The 14,612-nt window shown below is 44.1% G+C and overlaps 1 protein-coding gene across 1 annotated transcript in view; it reads left to right on the plus strand.

Annotated features, from left to right (window-relative positions):
- Positions 1–3,453: 3,453 nt before the first annotated feature.
- Positions 3,454–14,612, plus strand: part of PDIA5 (protein disulfide isomerase family A member 5) — a gene marked incomplete at its 3' end in the record, with an annotated part of 87,939 nt that continues 76,780 nt past the window's right edge. The window contains exon 1 of the mRNA XM_084232210.1: positions 3,454–3,628. Coding sequence (XP_084088336.1) covers positions 3,581–3,628 — 48 coding nt within the window. The 5' untranslated portion in view covers positions 3,454–3,580. The remainder of the gene's footprint in view (positions 3,629–14,612) is intronic.

Below are 14,612 nucleotides of genomic sequence, written 5' to 3' on the forward strand. Positions count from 1 at the left end.
AAAGGAACTGACTATACAAATATAAGATGGCATCACAATTCACAATAAGCCACTGGACAAGAAGTTTTGTTGGCCTGGCCCGCGGGCCTGCTGCTAGAAAATGGATAGTTCCCATTGAGGGCTGTAATGGAGAAGGGACAGAACTTGCCCTGTGCTATTCTCCTAATATTTCAAGGAGAGTGAAGCTTAGGATTGTTAAACATTCCCAGAAGGGCCATAAATCTCATTTTAGCTAGTTTCAATTGCAGAAGGAAATGGCCTGTTTTCTTGGCAATTTTTATTTTTCCCCTCTCAGTCCCTTGTCCGCTAGTTCTCTGGCTCAGGGACACACGGCTTCCTTCCTTCCTTCCTCTCCTGGACTCTTTCCCCTTTTGGCAGTTACATTTCTTCAGAGTTCACCCTTCCTCCGAATTCAGGGACTTTTAGCCAATCTTGGACTCAGGAGATACATGAGTTGCAAGGCATCCTGAAGATGAGCTGATTCATCCTGCCCCTCATTTTTAAGACTTTAAAACAATTGAGATATGATTTACATACAGTAAAGTGTACAAATCTTAGCACACAGTTCAATAAGGTCAATTCAATGAATAAATTAATTTTTACATAAGCAGACTGTCATGTAACCATCATTTAGTCAAGATATAAAACATTTCTAGAACCCAGATGTCTGCTCTGTGATAACGCTTATTTTTCTTTGATAAGAACAATAAACCTATCAAATTTGCTTTTTCTTGAACTTCAGATAGTGGATTCAGATAGTATGGAGTTTTTTTTGGTCTGGGTATGTATGCTCAACATCATGGTCTCGAGATTCATCCATTGTGTGTTGTTGAGTATCTGCAGTTTGTTTATTTTTTTTTGAAGTTTTATTTATTTTTATACAAGAGCTGGGGTACAGGCCAGAGGCAGGGGAGGGTGAGAGGATTCACCAGAGACAGAGCAGGGAGCAGAACAGGCAGATGACAGAAATACACTGCTGAGGGGAGCAGCGGGCGGGACAGGAGAGGTTGAGTTCAGGAGAGGTCTGCTTTACCATGCGGGTTGTTCTCTGGCCAGCCAGGGGATCGAACTTGTGCTGCAGAGGCTGCTGACAGCTTCAAAGTTTGCCTTTTAACCCCTTGCACCACGAGGGAGGCCCAAAGTTTTCACCTTTAAATACAGTTACATTCTGAGGTCCTGGGGCTTAAGATGTCAACACAGGACCTGGGAGGAGGAGCACAAATCAGCTCACACAGCTACAACAAATAAACAACTTTACTATGAATATTTTTTGGTAAACATTCTATATGTATAAAGTGTTAAAGTCCAAAGTAGTTAAACCAATTTAAACTTCCATCAACAATGTATGAAAATACAGTTGCTCTACATCTTCCTTGAATTTCATTTTAAGAACAAGGGGAAATCATTGGGGGGTTTCAAAGGAGTGACAACTCAACCTGACCAACATTAACAAATGAATTGTAGGGGATATAAGGAGGAAGAAGCAGGCAAACAATTCAGATTTTACCCTTACCTAGGTGAGACATGTCAGTGATTTAGACCAAGGAGGAGGCAGAGAAGTTTATTTTGGAGGTAGAATTGATAGGATATGGTGATGGTTTGGGTGGATCTGTTGAGAAGAAAGAGTGAGTCAAGGATGATTCTAAGTTTTGAGCTTTGACTCTCCAGGCAGTGAACAAGGATCCTTCAACTATAACCTATCAACTCCAGACTGTACTACAATGTCCATCTCACTACTGCATATCTTGAGCTCCAGGATGTAGTAGGTGTTCAATAAACATTCTGGAATGAATAACTGATGATATGCACAAATGTCTCAGCAGATGGAATGCATTTAATGAAGGTTTTCTTTTGAAGTTTTTTATTTAAGTAAAATTCACATAACATAAAATTAACCATTTTGAAATGTAAAATCCAGTGCTGTTTAGCACATTCTCAATATTATGCAACTATTGGCTTTGTCTAGTTTCAAATATTTTCATCACACCCGAAGGAGTCATCACCCATTGAGGAGTCACATCCAATTCCCTCCTCTCCTCAACTCTGGGCAACCACTAATCTGCTTTCTGTTCCTGTAGATTTACCTATTTCTGGATATTTCTTATAAATGTAGTCATATAATACATGATTTTTGCGTTTGAGTTCTTTTGTCTAGCAAAATATTTTTTTTTATTTTTTTTTAATTGTTTTTTTTAATAAATTTTATTGTTATATTCCCCATACAATTGCAGCCCCCCCATTCTGACCCCAATCCCTCCCCTCCCACCCCCGCCCCCCTAAAAGTGTCTCTGGTTCATAGTTTTTTGTTGATTTTGATTTTCACTTTCTTATAGTTATTCATTTTCCTGGTCCCTTATTTAAGTTTTCTAGATTCCTGCTATGAGTGAGACCATCCGGTATTTTTCTTTTTCTTTTTGGCTTATTTCGCTGAGCATGATCCCTTCCAGCGCCATCCATGTTGCTGCAAATTGCATGTGTTTATCTTTTTTGAATGCTGAGTAATATTCCATGGTATATATGTACCACATCTTCTTGATCCAGTCATCTATTTTTGGGCATTTGGGTTGTTTCCAAAGCTTAGCTATTGTAAACAGTGCTGCTATAAACATAGGGGTGCAGGTGTTCTTTGGAATTGATGTTTCTGTGTCCTTTGGGTAGATACCTAGGAGTGGTATTGCTGGATCATATGGAAGCTCTATGTTTAGTAGGTCCAGAAATCTCCATACAGCTTTCCACAGTGGTTGGACCAGTTTTCTAGCAAAATATTTTTGAGGTTCATTCACATGGTAGCATAGATAGGTAGTTCACCCTTTTTAGGGTTGAATAATACCCCACAGCATGTATATACCATATTTTGTTCATCCAGTCATCCCTCAATGGGCATGTGGGTTGTCTCCATCTTATGACTATTGTGAGTAATGCTGCTATGAACATTGGTGTTCAAGTATTTAAATAGCTTCTCCCCCCAATTCTGGGCACAAACACTTGCAATGGAATTCTGGGTTATATGCAGTAATCTATGTTTACCTTGAGGAACCACCAAAGCTCAGTAAAGTTTTACAGAATGCAAAAAGAAAGGAAAGATGGGGCTGAAGCGTTTTCCTATTGCTCTCCCACAAGCATCCCTGGCCTGTGCCATTTGCAGACTGTGTGGGTCAAATCACTTAAATTCACTGGGTTGTTTCCTTACCCTCAAAGTAGGGAATTAAAATTTTACCTGCTTGCTAAACGAGATACTGTTCCCAAAGCTCCCGACACAGACTAAGTATCCCCAATTAATTGCCTTCGTTTTCTCCCTGACCTTGCCATTTTACACCTCACTCAAGCTCCCACACAGTTTTGGGGCAAAGTGCATGCCAGCGGGCCCTCCAGCGCAGCCTTCTGCAAACTACAACTCCCAGCAAGCACTTCGCCCCAGCCGGCCTCTTCCAGCCTGGTGCGCATGTTTGGCAGACGTGGCACCGGGAACTCGGAGGCGGGGAGTGGCTGGGAAGTGGCCGTGGCGGTTGCACCCGACTGGGCGGGCGGGCACGGGAGCCCGAGTGGAGACCGGAGCCGGCCGTGCGCGGCGGCGGCGGGGATGGCGCGAGCCGGGCGGGCGTGGCTGCTGCTGCTGCTGGGCATCTGGGTGAGGCTATAGGGTGGGGGTCCTGCCCGGGGCCGGCACGTGCTCCCAGTGCGGGATTCTGTGCTCCCTGCTCCCGGCCCTCTTCCAACGCGAGGGGACATGCCCCCCAGCTCGGGGGTGGGAACGTGCTTGCCAGGCAGGCTGGGACTCGGTGGCTGCGGGGGAGGCAGTGGGGTGCCCCATGTTCCCGCCTCACAGAGCGCCCCGGGGCTGGAGGGAGCCGGGGGTGCCGGGCGATCTCTCGCAGGGTACTTGCGCCACTGGCATAACTTTGCGGGGGCGCGGGTCAGGGGGCGGCCGCCTGCTAAGGCGGGCCACCCATGACTTTGGAGGTGCCCCCAGCCAGCCCCTGATGCCGGGCCCTGCACCTGTTTGAGTGCTTTCCACCTGCGTTACCGGGAACCTTTTTTAAGGGCCACCTTGTTCTTGGTTTGGACCCTGAGCTGCTGGGAAACTGCGGGTCACCAATTGGGCCCCAGCCTGCAGGCAAGGCTAGGAGGGTTGGGTGGGGTGATCACCTAGGAGTTCTGCTCCGACATCCAACTGAGGCTCACTCCAACCTCCGCCACTTGGGCTGTGTGACGCTGCGCATCATTTAATGTATCTGACTCAATCTCCTCTTGCATGAAATAGGGACGGGGAAAGATAGTCCCTTCACAAGGTTGTCACCAGAGCCAGATGAGAAATTCAGATGAGAAATTGGAGGAAAACGCTGTGTAAGCTGTAAAATGCTAAGAGTGGAAGAGTAGCGGGCCAGGATGCTAGGAGTGGTGGGAGAGGAGAGTCTACACGTGTGGGGAGAGGGTAGGGCATCCCTGGGAGAGGCAAGAATGGGTGTGTCCAAGCAGTGCAGAACAACCCCCATCCGCACCCTCCCCAACGCACCTCCGGTCTGGCTTTGAGGTTACTTTTGGGTGTGTGATGGGATATTATGACCTTCCACATTTTTCTCATAACTTGGGCCTTCCTTATCTTAGGACCATCTTGATTCCTTTTTTCCTTGAAGTTCCAGGGAATTTCCTGTTGCTGACACCCTCATCAACCCAGATTCTTCAGTATTTTTGTTTTGGGTATGGCAAGGAGTGGGCCAAGTGGGAAGCTGGATGCAGGTTGAGTTGTTTCCAACTCCCAATACCCGATATCCTGCCCTATGGGAGCACCAGTGACCAGTAGCCTCTTTTTTTTTTTTTTTGACCAGTAGCCTCTTATTTCCTGGTTATCTAGAAGTGAATGGGGAAAGAAGCTCCCTGTACCCCTAATTCTGATCATTCTCTCTCTAGGACAGAGCTAGACTGGGTGGACAGTCACTTCACCGCTATCTGAATGTATTTGATGATCTGTTTGCTTTCTGCCCCCTGGAGCCAGTTGACCTGGCTGGGCTCCAGGCCAGGACTGTGCAGCGAGGGCTATCTCCAGCACTACCCCTATCAGATAGTGCACTTGGGTTGTTTTAGGAAGGCCCAGCTTTCCTTTCTTCCCCTCTTTCCCTTCCCTCCTGTGAAAATAAAGGGTTAGGTAATATGACCGGATTTCATTCAGCAAACATTTATTTATCAATGTTTGGGGTTGGATTGGATTTGGATTTTGGGTGGAGAATAAAGCGCACATTGTCCCTGCCCTTCCCTATTACTTTGGGTTGGGGAGCTAGGGTAAGTCAGTCCTGAGAACAAATAAATAGTATAGCCAGTGCTAATGCCCTAAGTGCTGGGCTCCTAATCTAGAGGGCTGATCTGTCCTGACTTTCCTGAGGGGTTGGTTGAATAGTCTGGAGGAAGTGTGGTCATCAGCCAGGCCTTTAGGTTTTTGCAGGTACTTTTTGTCAGGAGGTGTGGAAGTGCAGTTAGGTTTGTTGAGGGCACTAGAATTTGAGAGTGCGCAACAAGGTCAAGAAAATTAACATTTTCTCCTGCCAAGCCCAAGAGGTGGAGGCACAGGGTTGGTGGTGAGTGGCTTCTGAAGACCAGGTTGAACTTTTGTAAATTTAAACTCCATGTTCCTCTGATAAGGGCCCCACAGGAGCGGAGTGGATTGAGTCTCTTTGTTCGCTCAATATTTACCAAGGGCTGATGTGTGCACAGTGCTGGGCTGTGGCCTGAGGGATATGGAAGTATAAAGAGGTCTACAGAGCTTTGTGGAACAGGGATGGACATCCTCCACATTGTTTACAATAGCAGAAGTATGGAAATGGCTTCAGTGCTCAAAAATAGCCACGTGGTTAAATGACTTCTGGTGCTGTCCATACCACGGAAGATGATGTTTATGAAGAATATTTACATTTACTGGAATGCTATGTTTATTATTAAAATATGTTATGATGCTTATGAAGAATATCTAAGGACATGGAGAAGTGCTCAAGTGTGATAATTAGGGGGAAAGCAGAGTGCAGAACTGAAGCCTAGAGTGGCTGAAGGCAGCTCCTTGTGTGTTTGACGACTGACAGCTTATCAGTGTTAACACTGATTGTTTGGGGAGGTGGAGTTGTGGATGACTTTTGCTTAGGCGTTTCTATCTTCCAAGTTTTCTACATGAAGATATATTAGTTTTTGATCAGAAAAAATTATTAAAGAAACCTTTACAACTAGCTTCTTTGGGGGCCTGTTACCCTTCCAGTAGAATACTGGGTAGAAAGAGTCTTCGTCCTCCCTGGTGGCACAGGGGTTAAGGACACAGTGCTAGCAAGCTATCACCACCCACTGCAACATGAGTTCAATCCTGGCCAGGGAGCTAACCCACATGGCTCAGCAGACCTCTCCTGTCTCCCCTGCTGTTCCCCTCAGGAGTGTATTTCAGTAGATCTGCCTGTTTTGCTCCCCCCTCTGTCTCTGGTATATCCTCTAACTCCCCTACCCCTGCACCTCTAGCCTACACCCCAGTTCTTCTATGCATAAATAAATAAATCTTAAAAAAAAAAAAAAAGAGTTTTAGTCAACACTTGGAACAAGTCAGTTCAGCATTTTCAGGCTGGGTGTCTGCTCACGGCCTGCAGCTGGGGAAGCCCAGGCCTTATTGTCCTGTCCCCACCCCTATGGCAGACTCCCTTGCAAGTGACTCTTCCCCTGAGCCATCCATGCTGATTGTCAGACAGTCCACACCCAGTCCTCAAGTGGAGAAGTGTCAGACTGGAATGGAGTCTAGACGTCTCCTGGCTCAAGTGGTTCCAACATCAGGCCAAAGATGAGCTGGGCTCTGGTTCACAGACAAATTGGATAAAAACAATGGTGAATGTTTTATTTTCATTAATCCAAATATTTCTCTTTAAAAACTTGTTCATTTTGCTGACCTGATATCCATATTTGAGGGGGGGTGGTAAATCACAGTGTCCTTTTGAAAAATGAAAGTAGTGATAATATGTTGTGATTAAAAAATAAATCCTTGATAAAATTTTCTTTAATAAAATCCATAATTTTAAATATATTCTGCCAATCTGTAAGATTCAAAAGTCTGAGAATTACTGAACTAAGGTCCTCAGGCCAGAATTACTGAGCCCTCCCATTCTATAAGAAAAAGTAAAGCTTTGAGAAGAAAGCCACTTGCTCAAGGCCACTTACTTGGTAAAGGTAAAGCCGAAATTAGTGACAGGCCTCCTGATTTATAAATCAGGGTTCTGCCTGCTCCATTTTTTTCCTCCCAGCTCTCCCACCTGCTTGCCCCCTCCCAAGCCACTGCTAGGCCCCCTGATGGTGACTTGAAGCTCAGAACCTGGTGGGCCAGTGGGCCGAGGTGGAGGAAGCAGATTATTGCCCTGGTCTCTCCTGCAGAACTTTTAATGTACATGTATTTAGGTTCTACACCATTATATATTTAATAGGCTTTTGTGGGCTGGCCTGGGGACCTAATTGCCATTTATAATGCTGTTTGGAAACTGGAGTGCACTTTTCCCACAGAAATAAACACATTATAGAGGAAGTTTTAAAACAGAACTGGCACTTAAGTTGGAGGAATGGCTGAGTGCTGTATGAGTGGCAAGTGCTGAATGCTGTGCTTTTGTGCAAGGGCTGGGCTGGGGGACACTGACTGACAAGAGGGGCCTTAGCTCCCGCCTCATGAAGACAGACTCCATGCTCTGTGACAGTAGGGATGCTCCCTGTCCTGAGCACCCAGTGCAGGACCTGCCTTGCATTTTGCCCCTGGTCCTTAGTTGAAGGAATTAGTATTGCAGGCAGAGAAAGGAAACCTTCAGGAAACTTTCAAAGGGAAAATCCTGGGCAATGAGCAGTGATAGATAGGACTGGATGAGAGAAGACTTTGAATTTGGAGATGGAGAAATAAGGTGGGAAAGTGGACGGTAAAGGACTTTAAATGCTCAGTAGAGCTTTAGAGACTTGATTCTACAGGTAATGGAGAGAAAGGATGAAAGCTGCCCTTTGAATAACAGGGTCAGTCAGGCCACAGTGTAGGGTTGGGCTGGAGTGGGAGAGACTGGATTAATTTCCCCAGAACAACACTTTCTTCCTCTTACTTTCTCCTCTGTGATCTACAAGATAGTGTCAAGTGTGATGTAGTGGAAAGCTTGTGGACTTTTAGCCAGCCAGACACTCAGAAGCTGTGTGACTTTGGGCCCTGCCTCAGTTTTCTTTCTTTTTTTATATATCATTATACTATGTCATTTATATTCAGAATTCACCAGTTGTCCTTATAGTGTATTTTAGAGCATTTTTTTCTGATTAGATTCCAATCAGAGATTGCACATTGAATTAGTTGTCATGGCGCTTTAATCTTCTTTGCCTTTATGCTGTATGCTTTTACATCTTTATTTTTAATTCATTTACTTTTCAAGCATACTAGCCTCTCCCCCCCCCCCTCTTTGTATATAGGTTTTTTTCCTTCCTATTTTCCCACCAACTCCATCCTTTGTGTCCCTTGTTCCTTGTCCTTCAGCGCCTACTTTTTTTTTTTAAAGATTTATTTATTTATGCATGCAAGAACTGGGCTACAGGCCAGAGGTGGGGGCGGGGGAGGATGGGGGTGAGAGGATTCACCAGAGACAGAGTGGGGAGCAGAGCAAACAGATGTACTGAAATACACTGCTGAGGGGAGCAGCGGGCGAGACGGGAGAGGTCTGCTATGCCATGTGGGTTGCTCCCTTGCGGGGGATCAAACCCGTGCTGCAGTGGCTGCAGATAGCTTCATGGGTTGCGTCTTAACCCCTTCTGCCACCAGGGAGGCCCTGCTTCCACCTCCTTCTTAACTTCAGAACTGTCAGGATGTTTGTTGATGTCCAATAGTTTATGAAAATGTTTAGCATTTTGAATTGTCTGTGTAATATTTGTTTTTACTGTTCTGACATGTTTTGCTAGTTTTCTTGTTTATAGTTGCTGGTAAGAATATCCACCTCCCAGAGTTGAAAGGATGGGAAATAACGCAAGCGCAGGGCTTGGCACATGGAAGCGTCCGATAAATGGACGCCACCGTGGTCATCTCAAGTTGTTGAATAAGAGGTACCAGGGAAGCCAGTTGGGAGGCAGTAGGCAGTGAAGGACCAGAGAACGTGTGAGCTGAGACTCTGCGATGTGGGGGTGGGGAGGGGCCTGTGCTGCGGGATTCTCTTTCACTGGGCTCTTGAATACTCCTTTGCTCCCTCCCTGCTGGGCTCCCGGGTCGGGGTGGGGGGTGGATTGCAGAGGCTCTAAGTATTTAAGTGCTCTAAGTCTCTTTTACGTTCTGCAAGCGAATCCTCTCTTGAGAATGGAGATACCAACCACATTGCCTCCCAGGAGACTTTGCCCCAGCTTTGTGGTTTTGTTCTGTGGGGGTCTTGTGTCTCACCTACTGTTCTCTTATATTACCCTCACTTTGATGGATTATTTGTACCCCCTCCCACCTTTCCCTCTCCTTCCCACTCCCCTTCTCCCTTACCTCCTCCCCTACATCCCCAACCCATTCCCACCCTCTGGTCTCCCAGTTGGAGGGGGAGGCGCGCTATAGTGCTCACTTACTGCTTGCAGTGCTGATCCGCTCCTCCTGCCTGGCCCATCCTGCAGCATTCACTGGAGCCTCTGGCTACCCATTTGATATGTCGGCAAGAATTATAAAGCACCCAGTACATTTGTAGAAGGCTTTACAGTTTGCAAAGCATTTTCACATATTTCACGTCTGTGTAGCTTTGAGTCCCATGTTAACTGAGCTCTGTTAACTCCTAGAGAGGGGTGGGTACTGGACTGGGAGGTAGGAAGAGATAAACCTTTGGATTATAGTGGGGGACGTGACCTGGAAGGGGAGGGGACAGACAGATGGGAGGGAACACAGTATAGTTCTCCAGGGCTTGCTTGAATGGTTAAGCAGCTTTGCTGGCAGGTGAAATGGCAACATCAGCCATTTTACTGGGGTGGCCTGAAACTTGCTCTTTAGCTCCCTGTGGCATTGGTATGGGAGGAGGGGCAGCTAACTGGCACTTAGTGACCATCTTTTCCCACCTTTCTCATCATTCTCCCTGACTAGCACTAGATTGCTTTCTTCTCTGACTTCCTATATCTAAAACAGGACTTTTTTTGCACACCCATTTACAGCTACTTCTAAATAATGACTTTGCAGTTTGTGGTGGGCGCTTAAACACTCAGTGGAGTATGGAGTTAGAATAGCCTTTTTGTGTCTTTTCATTCCCCAGGGTCATGCTGATCCCCATTTGCTGTGTGCTCTGTTCCCAGATGACCTGGTTGTGAGCCTGTGTCTGGTTTCAGAGTCTCCAGCTTACGACAGTTTTCTGGGCAGGGATAGATCCTACCATTCCTCCAACCCCTTGGCCTGAGCAGATGTTTTTAATCATAAGCCTATTCCTTAATTCTTGCTTTGGAAGGTATTAATGAAGATCCAGGTTGAGGTTTCTGGCCTGGGGCTTAAACATAAAGATGATCTGGCATCTGAGCTGAGATGTGGACTTGCTGGAAGCTCTGTTGTCAGGCCAAGTGGGGCAGGCTCCCGAGGAACAGCAGGTTTGCTGTCAAGGGGTCTGGTCTTGCTGGGCAGAGTATTCTACGTGCCTCTAGTTTCAAAGGCATGTGGCCATTCTTCACCTCTCACAGATGTGCATTCATTGCACAGATTTTTCTCTTTTTTTAAATAGATATTTCTTGAGAATCTTCTATGAGCCAGACATACCATACTAAGGCATTGAGATATAACAATAAATAAGATGGATGCCGTCCCTTCCTCCCACAGCATAGTGGGAGAGCCACAAATTTATTGTTTAATTCAGGTAGTAAGTTCTAGAAAGAGGAAGTATAAAGTATTAAGTGTCAAGAGACTGTGTAAACAGGGGTCCCTAACCTAATGCAGAAAGTCAGCAAAGGTTTTTCTGAGGATTTATGGATCCTTGTCATAGAATTTTTTTTTAAATATAGATATAATTAACATGTAACATGTTGTAGTTGTACAACCTAACTCAATATTTGCATATTTGAGTAATGATAAACACAGCTATCATCAAACATATAGAAATTTTTTTCCTTGTGATGAAAACTTTTAAGATTTACTATGAGCAAGCTTGAAATACATACTGCAGTATTATTAACTGTAGTGCCCATGACTTGTTTATTTTATAGCTGGGAGATTCTACCTTTAAGCCTCCTCCCTTTTCACTCCCCTCCCCGCACAGTGGCCATCAATTTGTTCACTTATCCATGAGTTTCTTGTCGTCTTTTTTTTCTTTTCAGATTCCATATATAAGTGAGATCTAGGATATGTGTGTTTCTGTGTCTGACTTATTTCACTTAGCATGATGGCCCACAAAGTACATGTTGTGGCAAGTGGCAAGGTATCCTTTCTTCTTATGGCTGAAAAGAATTCCTTTTAAGGTTGATGATTTGGTCAGTGATGGACCACATACATGTCAATGGTCCCAGTAGGCTGTAATCACATAGCCTAGGTGTGTAGTAGACCATATCTCTAGAACACACAACTGAGAATCTCCTAATGAAGCGTTTCTCCAAATGCAATCCCCACCCTTAAGTGACTCATGGCTGTATACCCTACTTTCTTTATCAATTCATCTATCACTTAGGCTGTTCCATGACTTAGCTGTTGTAAATAATGCTGCAATGAACATAGGAATGCAGGTATCTTTTCAAGTTAGTGTTTTCATTTTCTTTGGATAAATAATCAGAGGTGAAATTGCTGAATCACGTGGTAGATCTGGTTTTAATGTTTAATGAGGAATCTCCATAGTGTTTACATAGTGGCTACACCAATTTACATTTCCACTAACAGTACGAAAGGTGTTTTTCCACGTCCTTGCCAACTTTAGTTATTTCTTGTTTTTTTGATGATAGCCATTCTGACAGGTGTGAGGTGATATCTCATTGTGTTTTTTTTTTTTTTTTTTATAAAATTTACTTTTTTTTTTCTTTTTTTTTTATAGAGGCATTATTTATTTATTTATTTGTTTGTTTGTTCGTTTGTTTCGTTTATACATGCACTGGGTACAGTCAGAAGCGCGGGAGGGTGAGAGAATTCACCAGAGCCAGAGCAGGGAGCAGAGCAGGCAGAAGGACCGAAGTACACTGCTGAGGGCAGCAGCGGGCGGCAGGAGAGGTCTGCGCACCATGTGGGACCCTCCTCTGGTGGCCGGGGAGCAGCCGGGAATCGAACCGGCGCTGCAGAGGCTGCGGGCAGCTTCGCAACCCAGCGCTCAACCGCTGCGCCACCGGGGAGGCCCCTCATTGTGGTTTTGATGTGCATTTCCCTGATGATTTGAGATATTGAACTCCTTCTTTAGAAAAACTTTCAGATCTTCTGCCCATTTTTTAATTGGATTGTTTGTTTTCCTGCTATTGAGTTGTATGAATTCTTTATATGTATATTTTGGATACTAACCCCTAATCAGATAAATGACGTACAAATATTTTCTCCCATTCGATAATTTGCCTTTTCATTTTGTTGATTAAAATCCTACTTGTTTATTTTTGCATTTTTGTTGATTTGCTTTTGGTGTCAATCCAAAATATAATCTCTAAGACCAAAGTGAAAGAGCTTGCCACCTATATTTTCTTTTAGGAGTCTGATGGTTTTTGGTCTTTGATTCAAGTCTTTGATTCATTTTGAGTTGATTTTTGTGTATGGAGTACGGTGATGTTCCAGTTTCTTTAATGCACAACTGTCCATTTATTAAAGAGACTGTCCTTTCCACATAGTATATATTCTTGATTTCTTTGAGAATAATGCCATGGATATATAGAACAGAATCCTTGGGATTACAAAGGAAACCAATAATATTGAAACACGGTCATCAAAGTGTAACAAATACACACATATATACAATAATATATACATTCTTTATTAGTATGTCATGTAAGATCTAGTGACAGGTTTGACAAATTTCTGTAATTTTAAGTAGTGATGTGCATGAACAGTGTTTTATGATATTTGTACCAATTGTAATGTGATGAGAAAATGTGACTTCTGAGGAATAGGTGGCCAAAAAGAAGGAAAAAAGAAAATGTGCTTTCTGTTGTTAGCAGTCATAAGCACTTTCTCTGCTAATTCTAGTATTATTGTAATTTGTTACTTATATTCATAATAGAAGGAGGGCTCGAGGTAGAGATTAGTAAAATCTCTACAGGTAGAGGTTAGTAAAGAGATACAGATTCATCCACCTTTGTATAAAGAAAAATTATCCTAAAACTTGTAATGACATATTAGAATGTTATTTATGAATCTTACCTAAGAGCTGTCCAGTTCTAGGGAATGTAATTTTGTTTGTCATTCTTTAGGACATGTACTCAGTAAAGTTAGATAAGGTACAAACAATTTGTTTGGTAGAGAAGAGAGACCTGAAGGTTAGTGCCCTGAGACACATTAACCCATTTGGTATCTAATTTAGCTATTTTTATTTTTTTTAATTAATTTTTTTAAATCTTTATTTTTTAAAAGATTTATTTATTTATGCATACAAGAACTGGGGTACAGGCCAGAGGTGGGGGGGTGGTGAGAGGATTCACCAGAGACAGTGGGGAGCACAACAGGCAGATCTGCTGAAAAACACTGCTGAGGGGAGCAACGGGTGCCACAGGAGAGGTCTGCTGCACCATGTGGGTAGCTCCCTGGCTGGGGATCGAACTTGTGCTACAGTAGCTGCAGGTAGCTTCATAGTGCTGTGTCGTAACTCCTTGCACCACCAGGGAGGTCCCTTTGCATCTCTTTTCAGTTGGTTACCCGCAGTAGCGAGACTGGAAGGGAGAGCCGACTTGCTGGCCCTCTTGGGTCATGCTCTGGGTAGAGCTCTAGTGAGTGATGGGAGCTCTGGGGATACCAGTGGTAAGGATTTACACTGACAGGCAAAGAGAAGAGCATCCTGGCTCAGAAAACCCCATCTGAGTCCTGGCTCTGCCATGTAAGACTTGACTCGAAGTGGTCCTGGAACTTCTTTGAGCCTCCTTTTCCCCATCTCTCACAGAGATTGTTTAGCAGTTTCCCCAGACACTTTTACTACAACTCCTGCAAGAACAATCACATTTTCCATTATATACAAGCACATATACAAAGAAATATAACAGATATATCTCACTTAATATTTAGTCTTGCTGTCTATGGTGCACACTTATGCTTTCTGCTTAATGTCATTTTTAAAATGACATTAACCCACCGAATTGATTTTTTGACTCTGTTGAGGCCTCAAGGTAGATACCACTGGTTTAGATTTTCAACTTTAGAGGATTGAATGAGACAACATGTGTAAAAGCGTGCCTATATACCACAGGTCATAAGCAATTGAACTGATATTTTCTTATCAATTAACAGAGCTTAGAGGCAGAGTTGAATCCCTGAAGTCGGAATTCACCCGCTCTTCCTCTCTCTGTGCTGCCTAATTCACTGTTCCCTCTACCAGTTCTTGATTAACAGGCCTGGCCTACCAGGTTGTCCCTGGCCCAAAGCCTTCTTGGCTCTAAAAGAAGTTTTCCAAAGCATTACAAGCTTTAGGGACTTAATCCAGGTTAAATGCACCAAAGTTGCAATTTCAGAATAAGAAAAACCTGTTTGTATAAGCTCTCAG

Source organism: Talpa europaea (genome assembly GCF_964194135.1).
Source record: "Talpa europaea genome assembly, chromosome: 4".
NCBI lineage: Eukaryota > Metazoa > Chordata > Mammalia > Eulipotyphla > Talpidae > Talpa > Talpa europaea.